The 18,599-nt window shown below is 45.9% G+C and overlaps 2 protein-coding genes across 2 annotated transcripts in view; one reads left to right on the top strand and one right to left on the bottom strand.

The window, feature by feature from the left end:
- The window catches only part of LOC308173964 (pecanex-like protein 2), a gene marked incomplete at both ends in the record, with an annotated part of 15,778 nt that extends 14,227 nt beyond the window's left edge, over window positions 1-1,551 (bottom strand). Inside the window, one exon of the mRNA XM_080549017.1 lies at window positions 1,520-1,551. Within this exon, the coding sequence (XP_080405143.1) occupies window positions 1,520-1,551 (32 nt within the window). The remainder of the gene's footprint in view (window positions 1-1,519) is intronic.
- A 4,191-nt stretch (window positions 1,552-5,742) lies between these two features.
- LOC308173963 (phosphatase and actin regulator 2-like) lies at window positions 5,743-18,599 on the top strand (the record flags this gene model as incomplete). Its single annotated transcript, XM_080549016.1, has 12 exons — window positions 5,743-5,818; window positions 6,214-6,384; window positions 6,702-6,776; window positions 7,284-7,397; window positions 8,369-8,707; window positions 10,151-10,658; window positions 11,788-11,969; window positions 12,520-12,676; window positions 13,334-13,389; window positions 16,012-16,073; window positions 16,903-17,040; window positions 18,519-18,599. The coding sequence occupies 12 exons, from the start codon at window positions 5,743-5,745 to the stop codon at window positions 18,597-18,599; spliced, it is 1,959 nt and encodes a 652-aa protein (XP_080405142.1).

Below are 18,599 nucleotides of genomic sequence, written 5' to 3'. Positions count from 1 at the left end.
CTGCCTGTCAGCCTGTGTGTGTTTCAGAGCGGGAGAGGGCAAATCATAGATTAGCTTGATTATCACTGTACATAGCCTCCACTTCGTTATCAGTGTGTGATTAGATACGATGTGATTACTGTAGAAGTATGACAGTGCTAACTTTCCCACGGAAGTTTAATCAGCATGAAGTTAGGATGTTGTAGAACTGTCAATGTGTAGGAGAATGAGAATAGAAGCAGATTGCTTGATAAATGCAGTGCTTTTACAGCATGACTATACAGATACAGAGCATTATGGAAAAGCGTGACAGCAAAGTATAATGGGAAAGTATTCCTTGATTTAGGCTACTGTTGTTCTGTGCTCTTGTTCTGTATCGACCAGTGGAGGCTGGTGGAGGTAGAAATCGAAGGACGGGGGGCGCTTAGGTGGCGTAGCGGGTTAAGCGTTGACCATGTAACCGCAGGGTCCCCGGTTCGATTCCGGGCCGGGGACATATCCTGCATGTCATCCCTCCTCTCTCTCACCCATCCTTCCTGTCTAAATCTCTACTGTATCTGTCAATAAAATGAAAAAATATGAGTGGGACTGCCCCACTCAGAAAAAACAACTTAAAAAAAAAAGAAATCGAAGGACAGGCTCATTGTAATGCATGGCATGAGGAATGGTATCAAAATCCATTTCAGGCATTACACTGAGCCCATCCTCTGATTTCAGCCTCCACTAGTATCGATGCACACAGCATGTGACATTCTATCTAGGCCTAGGCCTATATATAATTATAGGTTGTCTGACTGTTGGCCTTCAAAGTAGACAGTATCCTGCTTTGTCTAGTTGTTCATGGGGATAAGCAATTATCTGTGTTCATGTGGTTGTCCTTTCCCTTTTGATTGCACTGATATTTGTCGACCTGTCGTGTAACGATAGAAGGCTAGATGTTGTGTGTACAGTGTGTGTGTACTGTCAGGATGTTTGAACTAAGAACTGGTCCTCAGCTGGTGAGGGTATAATGATTCCAACCGCCAGTTTATTCAGTCAAATCACAAACCTAGCTGTGAGCGGTGTCACCTCTGCTAGACTAATACAAGCGTAGCTGCGATGGTGGTGTGGCTGAGGCTGTTGGAGATCACACCCTCCTCCTCCTCCCACTTCCCCTGACAGAGTTCAACCACCAGCCATCTTAAATCACTAACTGACACAATTCTTTAAAAAAAAAAAAAAAAAAAATCCAGTATAGAAGATGTCATGTACATTGAAAAAGGCATCCCTCCCTCCCCTCCCCTCCACCCACCCCTCCCTCTCAAACATGTCTGCATACATATATACCGTACATATAGATTTTATAGATCTTAACAGACACAATTCTAGTGGGCTCTCACTATGAAAGCGTCAGTGCTACCTGTGTGGCTAGTTATTTGTACTCTGTAAGAACTCAACAACACTCAGTAGAGTTTATGCTTTGCAGATTCAATCTCTATTCAGAGTTTTTATAGAAATATGTCTTTTTTATTCATCCTTATTTATACAGGGGATATCTCACTGAGTCCTGAGTCTCTTATACAGAAGAGACATCGGGATAAAAGAAACATAAATAAAATAAAACATAAAATAATTTTCCAAGTGGAAATCTACAAAATAACAACTATGATATAAACCCTTAAGACATAGGCCTAAGCGTAACCGAGATTTTAAGAAGTAAGAACCAAGATTTTTTAAAAGTAAGAACCTTTCTAGTTTCTAGTCTATATGTTGAAGATACAAATAAATAGATGTAGGCCTATGTGTGCGATTAGCAGGCAGCTTTGTTCAGTTGTATTTTCAACTCCCATCTGCTAACCCCCATGGACATGTAATATGTTATAGAAGCGTGAAGCTTGAGATATATCTGAAGTGTGTATGTGTGCGTGTGCGTGTGCGTGCGTGCGTGCGTGTGCGTGCGTGTGCGTGCGTGTGTGTGTGTGTGTGTGTGTGTGTGTGTGTGTGTGTGTGTGTGCGTGCGTGTGCGTACGTGTGTGTGTGTGTGTGTGTGTGTGTGTGTGTGTGTGTGTGTGTGTGTGTGTGTGCGTGCGTGTGTGTATGTGTGCGTGCGTGTGTGTGTGTGCGTGTGTGCGTGTGTGTGTGTGTGCGTGTGTGTGTGTGTGTGTGTGTGTGCGCGTGTGCGTGTGCGTGCGTGCGCGCGTGCGTGTGTGGGAGTGCGTCAGAGGGCCCCTCTAAGGCTGGTGTTGACCACTGAGCCGTGCCTTCATGCCTTCACGCCTGTCCCCTTCTCATACTGGACCACATCACACGTCTCCTGCTGTAACACAGAGCTGCTAATGAGTCCATTCCAATTGGACCATGACTTAAGGTTGTCACGACGATAGCTGTGACAGTTCAGTCTTGGCCTCACAGTAGATGCTTGGATCCTTCATGTGGGAGACCTGGGTTGGGTTTGAGCACCACGCTCTTGTCACATTTAGAAGTGATATGACGACCACGGTCTATTTTACACTTGACTTTGGTGTGTCTCTCCTCGGTGCTGGTGTAACGGTCTTATAATAATGTAGTGTAACTGTAATAATAATAATAATAATATTAATAATAATATGATGTATGCCACTTTTTTTCCCCAAAGAGACAACATCGAGTGCATAACTTTTTCAGTATATATGGTCAGTGGGAACTGTAGTATTGTTATGTGGCCATTAGGCATTATATGCTCTAGCTAGGGACATTAGTTCTGTCGGTTAATTTGCGTTTATTTGAGGGGGGGGAAAGTTAACGGTCCAAATGTTAAAAATCGACTTTGACCCAGTAGAGACAGAGTACAAATCCAGCACCTCACGACTCAAAAAGATGCATGCTGAATGCTCCTCTGATGAAACATGAAAGTTTGGAGGACCTTCCCTGACTCAGAGGGGAAAGTCCTTTGTGTCAGAGCCTCCTCTCTCTTTCTTTCCCTCTCCCTCCCTCCCTCCCTCCCTCATTCCCTCTATCCCTCTCTTCCCGGGGCTGTTTGGACAGGCCGTCCTTCACTTCCCCTCCCTCTCATCTGTACAGACCTACAGACCCAGGGTTTATAGACAGACAGACACAGACCCAGGGGTTATAGAAAACGATGCAGATATGGCGATCTACGTGGATGATACAACAGATGATACACTGTGTGCATCAGTAAAAAGCACTGAGCAAGTCAATGAGATGCTGCAGCAGGAGTCAATGCTGCTTTCTGTATGGGTCATTGAGAACTAGTTGAAGTTGAATGTTGCTAAAACAAAAATGTATGGTACTGGGCTCCAAACATGCTCTTAGGTCAGATCATGTGTTGCGCCACGCCTTGCAAGGTGCTGATATTGAGCAGGTTGAAGAAGCCACGTTGTTGGGCGTCACTATTGATAGAACATTATCATGGAGAGAGGAGAGAGAGACATGGGAAGAGAGAGGAAGGTATATGGAGAGAGATGGAGAAGAGGAGTGAGTGAGAGGAGAAAGAGAGGGAGAGGGGAGGGAGGGATTGACAAGTACAGTAGGCCTAGGGAGAATCAGAATTAGGACAGGGCTCTGAATTTAATCTACAAGGATGTCATCAGGCCAAGACGTTGATATTTACAGTACAGATCTTTTCAACTCATATCAATATATCAATATAGTGACAAATGAGTAGAGGAATCTCCAACATCAGAAAAGGTGCTCGTTTTTGACGGATACAACAAAGTAAAGTCTCTAGTCTTATCGCATCTCGGCTAATGCCCGACAATCTGGTCTAGTGCATCAAAACATGAACTAGCTAAACAGCTGCACGCCTCTCACTTCGCATGCTCAATCAGACGTAATGTGAATGTAGGCTAATATAGAATGCATCTATGATGTCATATAGAATGCATCTATGATGTCATATAGAATGCATCTATGATGTCATATAGAATGCATCTATGATGTCATATAGAAGAATGCATCTATGATGTCATATAGAATGCATCTATGATGTCATATAGAATTAATCTATGATGTCATATAGAATGCATCTATGATGTCATATAGAATGCATCTATGATGTCATATAGAATGCATCTATGATGTCATATAGAATTAATCTATAATGTCATATAGAATGCATCTATGATGTCATATAGAATGCATCTATGATGTCATATAGAATGCATCTATGATGTCATATTGAATGCATCTATGATGTCATATAGAATGCATCTATGATGTCATATAGAATGCATCTATGATGTCATATAGAATGCATCTATGATGTCATATAGAATGCATCTATAATGCAGACAACTTCAAGGCTGTCATGGCTCATGGTAGATGAAAGACATGGCATGTAGCATTATTCTGTACTTAAAGAAAATCTGTACCTTACAAAAACCCCATAGCCTGTTTTTACAGTTACTACCCAACAATGATAGACATACCTATATACCAGACAGGCCTCAAGCTGTCATTTCATCTTACCAAGACCTAGAACAAATGCACTATGGACATTTTTTTTTAAATAGAGCTGTGTTATACTGGAATAGACTTCCCCAATATCTGACCCTTACTGGAAATAAATCCAGCTTCAAAAAGAAACTGAAAGAAGCTGTCGTCCGGAAAGAAATTAAGGTCCGACTTTTGAAATTAAAGTCCGACTTTTGCCCCGACGATAACACTGTAGTTACTGTACTGTAGATAACACTGTAGTTGTGGTGTGAGCTCTCTGTCTTCTTCTTCTATTTGGATGCAGGTATGGTGGTTGAAGCAAATGCAGCTCTCAAATATGCTGCTACTTGTATTTTATTTAATTCTGTTATCTTATATATTTATTTTTTCATTTTTCATTTCATCAGGTTTAATAAGGGAATGCTTTTCACTAATTATTGCTTTGTTGATTGATGTTGTTATGTTTGATTGTCTGTCTTCCATGAGGACCCCAGGAAGAATAGTCATAGGGGGTAATTTTCTTAGGAGATTTTCTTCTTATCACAGAACATAGAAAATCACAGTTTTCACTTACCAGTATTTCACGAGATGATGAATATGAGTTTAAAAAACATCTGTGAAGTGTAACATCTGCAATTATCCTAGGTCAAGAACTGCAGTGATACAGTTGGCCTGCCTCTAGTCTAGACCAAAATATGTATCTTATTTTTCATCAAGTGAACATAGAAACATCAGTTTAAAGTTTCAAAGTCATATGTAGTGGGATACAGGCGAGTGCATAACAGTACAATGGCATCCTTGCTACTTCTGTCTCTCCTCATCAGAAACACATAACACAGGAGTAACACAATAATACAGTAACGTGGCTACACAGTAGTGCTGTGTACCAGGGGATGACATGCTTATTGTAATGCATGGAATGGAGTAAGGAATGGTATCAAACATGTCTGTCATTCCTATACCATTCCTCATACCATTCCATACATTACTATGAGCCTCCCCAGCTGTATACAGTATGTAACGTACAGTATGTAACGTACAGTATGTAACGTACAGTATGTAACATACAGTATGTAACAGCTGTGTACAGTATGTAACGTGAGTGTGAAGTGCAGAGGAGACGGAGATGGAGGAAGTACCACACCTCCTCTCTTCCCCTCCAGATTGATATGCCACGCCCCATCCTCCTTTCCCCCTCCTCAACTTTCCAATATGCCCCCCTCCCCTCAATGTTCCGATAGGTACCCCCCCTCCCCCTCCTCTTTCCCTCTGATACGCTCCCTTCCTGTCATGGTATGTTCCTCCAGTCTTCTGACTTTCAAACAGGAAGGGGAGGGGCTAGGACATGACATGTATCTGATTGCGGCGGAGGCCAACCACAGGAACACACAAATCACAGAGAAATCAGAAATCACACTGCAAGCTCGTAACCTAGTAACCTATCATGTAGTTGGCCTCTACTGAGCAGTAGGCCTATTTATGATATGGTATAGTACTTAACATTGCCTGTGAGGACTCTACTAGTTGGGTTTATGAACTGATGAACCCGTCTGCAGTATATCGTGTTACTTATTACGGTAAGAATAAGGAAGGAAGGGAGGGAGGCATTTTTGCACTTAGTGGCTATCCTATATCCAAACAAACATCACATGCAGACAAACCTGTGTTCCAGCATTATAGAGCTCCCCATCCCCACCCTGTTGGTGTGTGTGATTATTTGTCCCTCTAGTTGACCGGGTGTCTGTGTCTGTGTGTGTGTGTGTGTTTGTGTGTGTGTGTGTGTGTGTCTGTGTGTGTGTGTGTGTGTGTTTTCTCCACTAGTTGAGGGACTGGAGAAAGGGTCCCTGGCCAACTGTGCCTTGGTGGTGGGCGGGACCACCCAGACTCCTCCCCTGAAGCAGAAGGGGAAGCTCTCGACCATCGGGAAACTGTTCAAACCCTGGAAATGGAGGAAGAAGAAGACCAGCGACAAGTTCCAGGACCTGTCCAAAGGTGTGTGTGTGTGTGTGTGTGTGTGTGTGTGTGTGTGTGTGTGTGTGTGTGTGTGTGTGTGTGTGTGTGTGTGTGTGTGTGTGTGTGTGCTTGTGTGTGCTTGTGTGTGCTTGTGTGTGCTTGTGTGAGTGTATATGAGTGTGTGTCCTGAGGCAGGATAGGCATATTTTCATTGCCATAGCACTGTGTGTGTGTGTGTGTGTGCGTGGATGTGTGTGCAGGGCAATAATATCTCTATTGTGCTAAAGGCCACAGCATCGATGACTGTCCCTAACCAATGATTAACTAGCCTCTCTCCTGCTTCTCCTCACCTCCAGTTCTGGAGAGGAAGATCTCTACGAGGCAGACGAGAGAGGAGCTGATCAGAAAAGGCGTCCTCATACCTGATCAAGGTGATTGATCACATAGAGCCTTTATTATTATTATTATTATTATTATCATAATGTCATATATGACCCTAAAACTGAGGCTGCTGCCCAATATTATCGTTATAAAATCAACCACTGATTAGCAAATCAAATGTTTATTTTGATTTAGTACTACAACAGCAGTATACAGGTGACGTCACCAATGTTAGCTGTTGGTAAGATGGGGAAAACACAAAACAATACAGTGCTGTGTCTTCTTGGTAAACTGTAGTATGTTGGTAAACTGTAGTGTCATGGTATGCTGTTGTATCTTGGTGTACCGTAGTGTCGTGTTATACTGTAATATCTTGATGTACTGTATATCTTGGTGTGTCAGAGAGGGATAGAAAGATTGATATTAGTCAAATGACAAATGCCCATTGGCCCAAACTGCTAACCGTCCCGTGTTCTCTCTCTCTCTCTCTCTCTCTCTCTCTCTCTCTCTCTCTCTCTCTCTCTCTCTCTCTCTCTCTCTCTCTCTCTCTCTCTCAGAGGAGCCAATCAACACTGAGACGCTGAACGGCCACGCCAACCCCGGCGTGACATCATCAGAGGAGGTCAAAGTCGACATCGAGTCCCCGGAGACGGTGTCAGAGGACACGACAGGTATACCAGGAGATGGCTCTGGATACGGAATGTCGGGATGGGGGACACACACTGCTTCTAGAATGTGTGGTTTTTTAGTTCAGGAATGTTGGCATTAGGTTCGGTTCTGGAATGTTTGCATGGGGTATCTAGTTCCAGAACTGTTTGTGTGCAAGCCGAAGCAGGGGGTAAATGAAATGGCATAGATCCACTCAGGGGGCGGCCAGATTGAATCAGGTGTGTCCACTAACGCTTCCTATTCTGGCTCTGAGCGACCGGCATGACTCTTCGCTAATGCTCACCATTACCCCCGCCAGGCAGGAGTACCCTCACCCTCAGCCTTTTAAAGGGTTGCGGGACCTTTTTCCTCGATTCCATTTGTATCGAGTTTTCCATCTCATATCCATTAAGAAGTCTCGATGTGTTCTAGGTCATTCATCATTACTCAGGAGTCAGGACCCATAGTGTGCGGTACACACAGTGTAACACACTCTTGTGTGTGTTGAACCTCCCTGATATGCCTGGATACGGGGGCATTAAGGAGGATAACTCTTCTGTTCTTAAACCCTGGAGATCAGAGGAGGCTGTGACCTCAGTGGTGATCAAAGCCTCTAGTGTTTGAGCGATCAGGCCGGGCCTCTTACAGAGCTCACAGAGCCCCCAGAGCTCTACCTTGCGGTACCATGCCGCTCACGTCACTCTAATCCACTCTACCGCCTCCCCTCTTAAGCCCCTTAAATGACAAACAGATCTGCTGCGTCGGTGGCTGCGTCGACCTTGTTTTTGTCCCAGGTAACAGGCCGACTGTGACTGTGAGGCCTCTTCTCTAGACTGTCAGTCTGTCTGTCTGTCTGTCTGTCCTTGTCTGTCTGTCCTTGTCTGTCTGTCCTTGTCTGTCTGTCTGTCTGTCTGTCCGTCCCTCCCTCTGGGGTGCTGGTCACTGACAGGAGAGGTTGCTCTCCTCCCCCCCCCCCCCTCCCACTCCCCTTCAGAGAGAAGTGGCCGTGCCCCCGCCCCCGCCCCCAGAAGGGGCGGAAGGGGAGGAGCCAGGGGGGGCCAGGTCAGAACGAGCAAGAGCCCCATCAAAAAACAACACAACCGAAGCGCTGCCCCTCCTCCTCCTCCTCCCAAACCGTCGGGACAGGGGGCAGGGGGTACGGCAGGTCGCAGGGCCGGGACCCCCGGCGGGGTAGGAGGTACCGCGGGGAGCAGGGAAGGGTCGGCGGGGGGTAAGAAGCAGCCTAAAGGCACCCCGCCCAAGCAGGCCTCCTCCTCCGCCCCGCCTGCCAAACCTAACCCCAGGAACACCACCGCCAACACACGTGGGACTGGTGAGTATCAGAGCCCGGTGGTGGTGGAGGTGGTCTGGAGAGAAGACCTGGCTGTGTTGCATGGAGAATGTATCTGTCTCCTCTCCTCTACCGCCCCCCTCTCTCCGTGTGTCCGTCCATCCATCCGTCCGTCCGTCAGTCCATCCCTCCTTACTTTCTGTTTTTTTGATCCTGAATGCCCTCCCTCTGTCAGCCCTGTGAGAAGGTTCTGGAAGCGGACGGGATTCACTTGAAAGCGACAGAAGACCGCGTTTTTGTTTCCCCTTTCGAAGATAAGGGAAGGGAAGTGAAGATGGATGTTTTTTAGCGAAGACTTCTCCATTTTCACTGCACTACAATAAGACTGTGTGTGTGTGTGTCTGTGTGCGTGTCTGTGTGTGTGTGTGTCTGTGTGCGTGTCTGTGTGCACACGTGCACGGGTGTGTGTGTGGATATCCCAGAAGCACCTTCCCCTTCTGTTTTCATTGGAGCATGACCCCCATCATGACCCCCATCATGACCCGCATCATCCACGGACCGTCGAATGGCTGTGTCTCCCTGAACTGCCATGTTTGTTATCTGTTCTGTTCATTTGTGTGTGTGTTTTGTGTGTGTTTGCCTCTTCTAGTTTGATTCACTGCCCCCCCCCCCCGCCCCCCCCACCCCCCCCAGGGCCAGCAGTGTTGCATGTGATCATGTGATGTGTTGCATGCAGCAGAACCCAGCGTTTCAGAAGTATCTCTGACGAGAGGCTATATTTGTCTTCTGTTTTAAATATGTCTGTTGTTTATCTATCTGTTTTACATCTCCTTTCCTATCCTCCGACTACACATGTGAATGTAAATTGTGTTCTTGTTGACTTGAGAGTCAGCAGTTTGTTGGGTTTAGAACAAGTGCCTTGTCGTCAGCACCCCCATAAAAAGCATACTGCTGCACAAAATGGAGATAATGGAGTCATCTAGGGTAGAATGAATTAGCTAGCTTGTTCTGACGCTGCTGCTCCGATGCGAGGTCAATGACTTGTTGTACACAAGGAAAGTACAGAGACAATAATATTACCATTAGTAATACCGTTCTGTGTATATATTATCAGCGATGTGTTTGGATCTGTTTATTGAAGATTGAGCACTCCACACATGTCCCCATGGCACTTAGCTACCTAAGTGCAGTATACAGAGTAGATTGTCTTCCAAGGCACTTACACTTACCGGTAGATTAGTAATCAAAAAATGAATTAGACCCCTATACTTTCTTTTACTTATCTTTTGTTTCTTTTTATTATTACTACTCGATCTTTTCAGTTTGTAAAGTGCCTTTGAGTGTCTAGAAAAGCACTATATAACTCCAATTTATTATTATTATTATTATTATTATTATTATTATTATTATTATTATTATTATTATTAGCACGCGTCCCTATGGCACTTACCACACCATCTAATAAAGTTGTCTTTCTCTTCTCAGCCAAACCTTCTCATTCCAAGAAGACAGCGGCTCCCTCATCCAAAACCGTCCCTGCGTCCTCCAAGACCACGCCCTCCTCCCTCTCTCGTACCAAGGCCTCCAGGGACGGGGGGGCGGCAGGGGACTCAGGCTCAGGGACCGGGAGGAGGACCAAGAGGACTGAACCCCCCCGGGCCTCCCCAGAGACTGACAGCCTACCTGGGGAGATCACCGGCCCTGCGCCTCCCCAGAACCCTCCACCAGGCCCAGGGCACCAGGGGACCCAGGGGAAGGAGGGAGAGGCCAAGCCCGCTCCTGACGCCTCTCTGACAGGGGAGGAGAAGGACAATACCTCCCTCCTGGAGCCCGGAGATAAGCTCCCGCATGTCAACTCGGCGACAGAGGACACGTCGTTCGCGGAGAGCCAGGGAGACGACAGCTCCTCCGAGGAGACGCTCGGGTCGGAGGACGGCGGAAGGGGGGAGGGGCGTCGGGCTCAGGAGGCGGAGCCTGCCGTAGACAGCCAGCGGTGAGTTTTCTGTACCGGTACCAATACAGCACTTCATCTGTTTTTTGCATTGTCTGTATTTACTGTGTACTCCTATGTATGCCTGTGAAATGTCTGTGAAATTCTCAAAATAAAGCATTCGTTCATTTAGAACACCCATGGTTTAATAACATGTAGAGTATCATCACATCATCTGTTATAACATGTAGAACCCAGAAAGGCTTTGATACATATCACCTAAATACCTGTTTGGTGGGAAATACTCGAACGCACTGCATTCCAGTCGGTAACTGAGCAGCCAGCGGACCGTGGAGATCCACTGCAGAACTGAAGGGCTTGCTTATACTGTGTTTTTCTAAACCTCTCTTTTTTTTGTGATCAAGATTTTTTATTGCTTTTATCAACACATAACAATGACAATACAGAACAAGAAAGGAAGGGAGGGAAAAAAGAAAGAAAACAAAAAAGAAAAGGGGTAGTGTAGCAGACAAGTCACAGCCAAATAGTAGAAATACAACACAATCCGGATTGGGGTAAATGGAAATCATAGAGGAGTCAGGTTAGTCAAGTTCAATGAATAAGCCTTCCACGCATCAACTGTACTGGGCCTTGCTTTGTTCAATCTGGCCGTTGTGCACTCAAGATTCACAATCCTCTGTAAAGAGTAAAACCAAAAAGTGTTCATACTGAAATCAGGTGTCATCCAATGTTGAAGAATAGTTTTTTTTGCAGAGGTGAAACCAGCAAATAGCATTTTCTTTTGCGTAATACTTAAATCGAAATCAGAGTCATCATTGAGCAAACATAAACATGGATTAGGAACATAGTCAATCTTAAATAACTTGGACATTACAGAATTGACATGGTTCCATCTAAACCTCTCTTGTTAACATACCGTGTCTAGTGGACAGGGGCCTATTGGAGTATATGAAATGTATGACCATTTTCATGTAATAAATGGTTCAACTGACATGTGTCCTGACTACAGTGGAAAGTCTGGAACGGAAGTCATGATATGATAGAAGATATGAAGACATGATAATTGTCATTGTCTGTATTCTAGACTCCCCCCGCTGTTGCTTTTGAGCTTCCAAAGGCTCGGTGCTGCTATCTTATGTGAAGTTCTTTTATCCCCCTGTCCCTTGCCCAGGCCTGTAGGGGGCGACGGTGAGAGTCAGTCTCTCAGTGTGAACGTGAAGGATCCGGAGGTGACCGTTATACCTGACACCGCCAGAGAGAGAGAGAGCCAGGTCAGCGACTCGGACTCGGACGGACCCATCCTCTACCGCGACGAAGAGGAGGATGAGGAGGAGGAGGACGAGTACACTACCAGTACGGCTTTCATGGTTTCACTCTGTTTTTTCTGTTCGCTAACAAGTGTTGCAGGATTGTGTTCGCCAACAAGTGTTGTCTGGAGTGAAACACAGACTCTCACACACACTCACACACACACACACACACACACACACACACACACACACATGCATACACACTTCCATTTTTCCCTCTCACTGCTAGGGTATTTGCATCTATTAGTGAGACGTGTGGTCCATTAACAATGTTGAAAAAAACCTTTCTACATTTCACCTTCACTAACAGGAAGTACCTTAACTTATTGTGTGTTCCACACAGGTACTTTTTCAAGGTACTTTTCTATTCCCCTCCCCTCGGTGCTGCACTCTGTGCTACCAGCCAGTGGAGTTGTGTAAAGCACATCCAGATCTGGGACTAGGAGAGCAGCACAGAACCCTAGACAGTCTAACTCCTGTCCTCCTGTCACGTCTATCTCAGCCTGTATTGAGAGACTCTCTCTGGAGGAGGTGGGGCCTGGTGGGGCCTATGCAGCCTGGGGCTAGATTTACAGCAGCCTCTGTTGTTGCAGGCTCCCTGGCCTGTAAGATCCGCCGCAGGGACACCTTGGCCATCAAACTGGGAAACCGGCCGAGCAAGAGAGAGCTGGAGGAGAAGAACATCCTGCCTCGCACTTCAGAGACGGAGAGACATGAGATACTCAAGCAGATTGGCTCCAAGCTACACAGGTACACGGACACACACGCACACACACGCACGCACACACACGCACACGCACGCACACACACACACACACACACATACACACACATACATACATACACACGGACACACAAAGGTATGACTCTCTCCAGAGAGTCAGCACCACAAGGTCAGGTCAGCGCAAGCCTCGTCTTATCTTCATAATAATCGTGACGTTAGAATTATACGGTTCTATCTCCATTTTTGTCAAAATTTTGTTTTTTTACATAATCTGATCCATTAGGTGTTTATTAATGCCTGTGTGGTGTTATTTTTAAAATGTTGATTTTTTTTTAGTTAGTAATTCATAAAATACAAAGGTTCCATCTCACAAAACATAATGGAATGTAAAAACTTTGACGCTCAATATCTCTGAACTGCCCTAAACGGAGATAGAACCTTATCATTCTGAGCTCACGACTTAGCATACAACTTCTCCACGGGGGGTTAGTAGGAGAGGGTTTACTACAAACACACTACAAAGTGGGTTTGTGTATCCTAAGTGGAGGACTAACGTCTCAGATGCTTTGGTCATAATCTATGTTTTTATAATACTCTATGTATACCGTAGTAATGATTGTTATGGTTGGCAGTGATATGACACACGCTGTTGTTTCATGTGATTGCTGTTTCATCCTCCACAGACGACTGAGCCAGAGGCCCACCACCGAGGAGCTGGAGCAGAGGAACATCCTCAAACGTCAGTGCTGCAACATTTCATTATTATTATTATTATTATTATTATTATTATTAATAATAATTTAAATGTATTTAGGCAGTGAGGTCCTACTGAGACCAAGGTCTCTCTTTGCAGAGGAGCCCCGCCTTCCAAACATGATCATCATAAATGTACATTCAGAATTACAAACGTGATCAATCATAAATGTACATTCAGAATTACAAACGTGATACAGTTCATTCATTCTATATCAATTTAGAAAGTCAACGTACACAGTAGAATGAATTAAAGACGTGACCGCAACACGACCACAACACAGCCAGACCTAACCTCCACACGGGGGCCCGGTCTGACTTATAACACCTGGGCTGTGTTTAGCTGGGCCGTGTTCAGCTGGGCCGTGTTCAGCTGGGAATAACATTGTGGAATGTTCAGAAGAAGAGAGAGAAATGTATCATCTAGAACAGACATGCCTCTCCGTCATGTCGAGGAAGGTTTCACGGCAGATCATGAAAATGACATTTCTAACCTCGGTCGACTGTGTGAACCTCCTGAACACGACCCCGGAGGTGATCATGTGTGCTTCAGCTTACAGGCTCAGTTAGAAGCCACATGATCAAGCAGATGACTCCGTCACCCCCTTCAGCCAAGACGCTAGTCGTCATAGCGATACGGAGGATGTGAAGTGGCTCTGTGATCCTCCGTGGCTCAGTTGGTGGAGCGTGGTGCTAACAGTGCTTAGGGTTGTGGGTTCGATTCCCGCTGCGACTATATATACTGAAATATGTGTGTGTGCACTCACTGCAATGTAAGTGCGTTTGATAAAAGGTGTCAGCTTAATGGAATATATTATTATTATATTATTATTATGACCCAAGACAAGGGTCCAGTAACTGAATCTGAGAGCAGATTATCTACACTTCTCCCCCCCCAGAGTGAGAAGCACCTATTCACTCTTCTTATGGATCTAAAAACATTGGCTTGATGTACAGTAAATAACGGGGCGGCTGTGTCTCAGGAGGTAGAGTCGCCGCCTAATGATCACAAGGTTGGCAGATCGGCGGGTTCGAGCCCCGGCTGGCCACATGTCGAAGTGTCCTTGGGCAAGACACTGAACCCCAAAACTGCTCCCAGTGAGCGGGCCGGCGCCTTGCATGGCAGCTTGCCGCCATTGGTGTGTGAATGTGTGTGTCAATGGGTGAACGAGAGGCCGTTGTAAAGCGCTTTGGAGCAGCTTTGGAGCAGCAAAAAAAGGCGCTATATAAGTGCAGTCCATTTACCATTTACCATATGGTGGAAACTCCCTCTAGATCATGCTTAAACCCATCCAGTGCACGGTTTGTGTGCGAAGTGTAGATAATATGACAGATCCGGGGTGTAATTCTGCTGTGATGTCAGGTCAGCTCAGGCCAACTATCAACCAATAACCATCTGCCCTGTCTGTCTGCTCACTTTATTGGTCAATAAATCAACGGGAGACATTTTGCACAGGGACAGAGAGGCCAGATATTGAACAGGAAGATCTCCACTGTGTCAAATGAAGTGCTGCTTTCCCAGGCCGAAAGGTTAAGCCATGTCCTGGAGGGGGGGATATATGGACAGATATAGACAGACAGGAAAGTAAGGAGACAAAGGGAGAGGGCATGTCAGCAGGGCACAGGCCGGGATTCAAACCCATGCCGACAAGGGGATGTGTGCACTGTAGACCGCGGACCACTGGACAACCCCAGGCCCAGGACCACACTCTTAGTCTAGGAATACACTTCATATAGGTCTGCGATAATACTGTTGTACCATTGAATAGCCTAGGTCAATCGGGGTAAAGCTAAATAGGGAGGTATTGATTCATTGATGGTCATCGGGGGTTAGGATCATGACATTCTCTCTAACTGTTGTTCTGCTGCAGTTGAAGCAATACCTTGCTTCCATGGCCAGGAAATTGGTTGCAAGGAGATGGATGGAGAAGGAGGGAGTGTGTGTGGGGGGGGTGTTGGCTTTTGGCTGTGGGGTTTGGTGCTTCATTTATTATTTATGAGATCTTTGTCATGGAGTTTTAATTCATGTAGCTGAGAGCGGGAGGGGGGGAGGTAGGGAGGGAGGGAGAAAGACTGTGTGTGTCTGTGTGTGTGTGTGTGTGTGTGTGTGTGTGTGTGTGTGTGTGTGTGTGCGAGCGTCCGTGTGTGTGTGTGTGTGTGTGTGCGTGCGTGCGTGCGTGCGTGCATGAGCGTGTGTGTGTGTGAGAGAGAGAGAGGGTAAGAGAGAGAAGTTAACTAGCTGCTATATTATTATAAGCAGATGGGTGGCTGTTCGATGGGACCACGAGCAGCAACGGTCGGCATGAATCCCAAGGTCGATGTGCACATCTTTGACAAACAGACACACACACACACACACACACACACACACACAAGCACAGACACACACACTACACAGCACAACACGTGTTATTGTTTAGATTCCAGATGACTATGTATGGTGGAGAAAATACAGCAGTCCTTTTTTTGTTCACCTTCTCTCCTCTCTGTGCTCCTGTGTGTGTGTGTGTGTGTGTGTGTGTGTGTGTGTGTGTGCGCGCGTGTGTGTGTGTGTGTGTGTGTGTGTGTGTGTGTGTGTGTGTGTGTGTGTGTGTGTGTGCGTGTGCAGAAAAGAATGAGTCAGAGGAATCGGAGGCCAAGAAGGAGCTCAAGAGGAGACTCTCTAGAAAGGTAAAGTGGTGTCTGCTAGACAACATAATATGCCTACTGAATTTCTGCTTTTCACTGCTTCCATGACTCACACACGACTCACATGTTAAAGACCTGTTCATGTGGTAAACACTGCCACTCGGTGGCCACATTTGGAACTCAATAACACTTTTTTGGTTCTCTTTTTCACAATTTCCGACCTTTTTCTTTTGACTTCTCACAATCGGAATTGACATTGACGATGATGGGGGGGGGGGATGTGTCTTTCGTTGAGTGTGAGTTGAATTGGAAGGAAAATCACAAAAGTCATCGTGTGTATGTTATATGTGCATTTAGAGTCTTGTAGAAATCAAACCCCAGTGATGTTATGTTGCTCCAGTCCATACAGTAGTGCATTCCTACGCTGTGGGTGTCTGTGTGACCCAGCAGTGTGGTTGGGGGTGTAGCACTAGCATTAGGCTGGTTGACATTCCTGAGATAGCTAACCCCTGTGGTGAAGGGGAAGAGAGAGGGGGGGGGGGTTAGTCAACCAATCAGAGTCTAGTGTCTAGTGCACTACTATGGCAGTAGTACACACACACACACACACACACACACACACACACACACACACACACACACATACACACTTTCCAACTCGGCCAGCTGTCTGACAATCCCACTCTACAGCTGTCAATCACTGGTTACTGATGTTATCTGTCTCTCTCTCTCTCTCTCTCTGTGTGTGTGTGTGTGTGTGTGTGTGTGTGTGTGCACGCGCGCGCGTGTGCACGCATGTGCGGGCGTGTGTGTGTGTGTGTGTGTGTGTGTGTGTGTGTGTTCGGGCATGTGTGTGTGTGTGTGTGTGTAGCTGAGTGTGAGGCCTACAGTAGCAGAGTTGGTAGCACGGAGGATCCTGTGCTTTAACGAGTATGTGGAGGTGACAGATGCCAAGGACTACGATCGCCGTGCCGACAAACCCTGGACCAGACTCACACCTGCCGACAAGGTGGGTCTCCAAGGTTACTAGGAGTCCTCTGTAGGATTGGCTCCTTCAGACTACTCGCAGTATCATCGCCACATATAGAGTATGTTTACGGCCAAGCTCCACCTGCTGCGTCGCGTCAACTCGCCATCGACGTTGCGTCAACTTCCCGTTGTCCAAGCTCCACCTGCTGCGTCGCGTCAACGTTGCGTCAACGTCAACGTTCTACTCTAGCTCCACTGGCATTTTTTGTATACGGGAGTAATTTCACCCTTGACTGCAATTATGTCCACAACAATAACAACATCATACAGAACATTTTCCAATCAGGGTAATATTTTATCTACATATTCCCAAATAGATAGTTGCTAGTTCAGTAGATGTTCAACTAACTGTCAACAACATTTCAACTAACTAACCACTAATCCTAAACCTTGCCCTAACCTTAAATCTAACCCTATCCTTAACCATAAATCTAGTTACATATCAACAGCAACAACTAGTCGCATATAAAAAATAATATTTTTCGACCTCAAGGATCAGCCGTTCGTCGTCCATTCCTGCAACAAGCTTTCAAGCACCTGTGGTGATTGACAGCTGACTCCCGTGAATAGCAATTCGCAATAGCTGAGTAGTTGTCGTATTATATCTTACCTGATAATCCAAGTGTGGACCCGATCTCACCCCATGCTCGGTCCTTCACCTGGGCATCATGGTACAATCTATCATTTGTCGCATATAAAAAAAAATTCGACCTCAAGGATGAGCCGTTCGTCGTCCATTACTGCAACAAGAGTTCACCACAGGTGCGGTGATTGACGCCCCACGTGGGGGCGCCCACGTGGGGCGTCTCATTGTGACGTCTGCGTCCATCCACCGTCAAAAATCAAACTTTTTTGAAAGTCTACTTTGGACGCAGCCATCGGACGCAACGCTGACGTGACGCGACGCAGCAGGTGGAGCACCTTTCATTGATTACAATGCATTTGATCCCAATTTCGGACGCAACGCACATTAGACGCAACGCTCGATGGCCATAGTGGAGCTTGGCCGTTAGCAAGTATAACAATACAGCAAATTCCATATTGGTACCAATGCGATCAGACATGTAGCTTACAGAGACTTTAAATAGAACAGTAACACTTTATTTTAGTGAACACATTATGAGCCACTCCTCATTTGTAACTTAGAAGTGTTTGCTTCCGGATGTGAGCCAGTGATTGGAGGAGATCTAACTGACCAGCTACTACATGGCTTCTAACACGAGGATAAGAAAACATTGAATAAAGGCCTAATAAATGGCTAGTAATACACCAAAATTGCCCTTATATGTCCCCCCCCCCCCCATACAAAAGTGTTACCGAAATAACATCACATAATGTTTCTCCTTCTCGTGACTGCCCCCCACTGGCCAACATGTGAAAAGAAATAGGAAGTCTTCCTGATAGCTGTTCAGTGACTGTGATGTGATCTTGACTGTGTTTCTTCTTCGTTCCCCTCAGGCTGCTATCCGTAAAGAACTGAACGAGTTTAAAAGCAAAGAGATGGAAGTTCATGAGGAGAGCAAACAGTTTACCAGGTAA

Source organism: Nansenia antarctica (assembly GCF_963989245.1).
Source record: "Nansenia antarctica genome assembly, chromosome: 19".
Classification (NCBI taxonomy): Eukaryota; Metazoa; Chordata; class Actinopteri; order Argentiniformes; family Microstomatidae; genus Nansenia; species Nansenia antarctica.
This window is presented reverse-complemented; position numbering and strand designations above follow the sequence as displayed.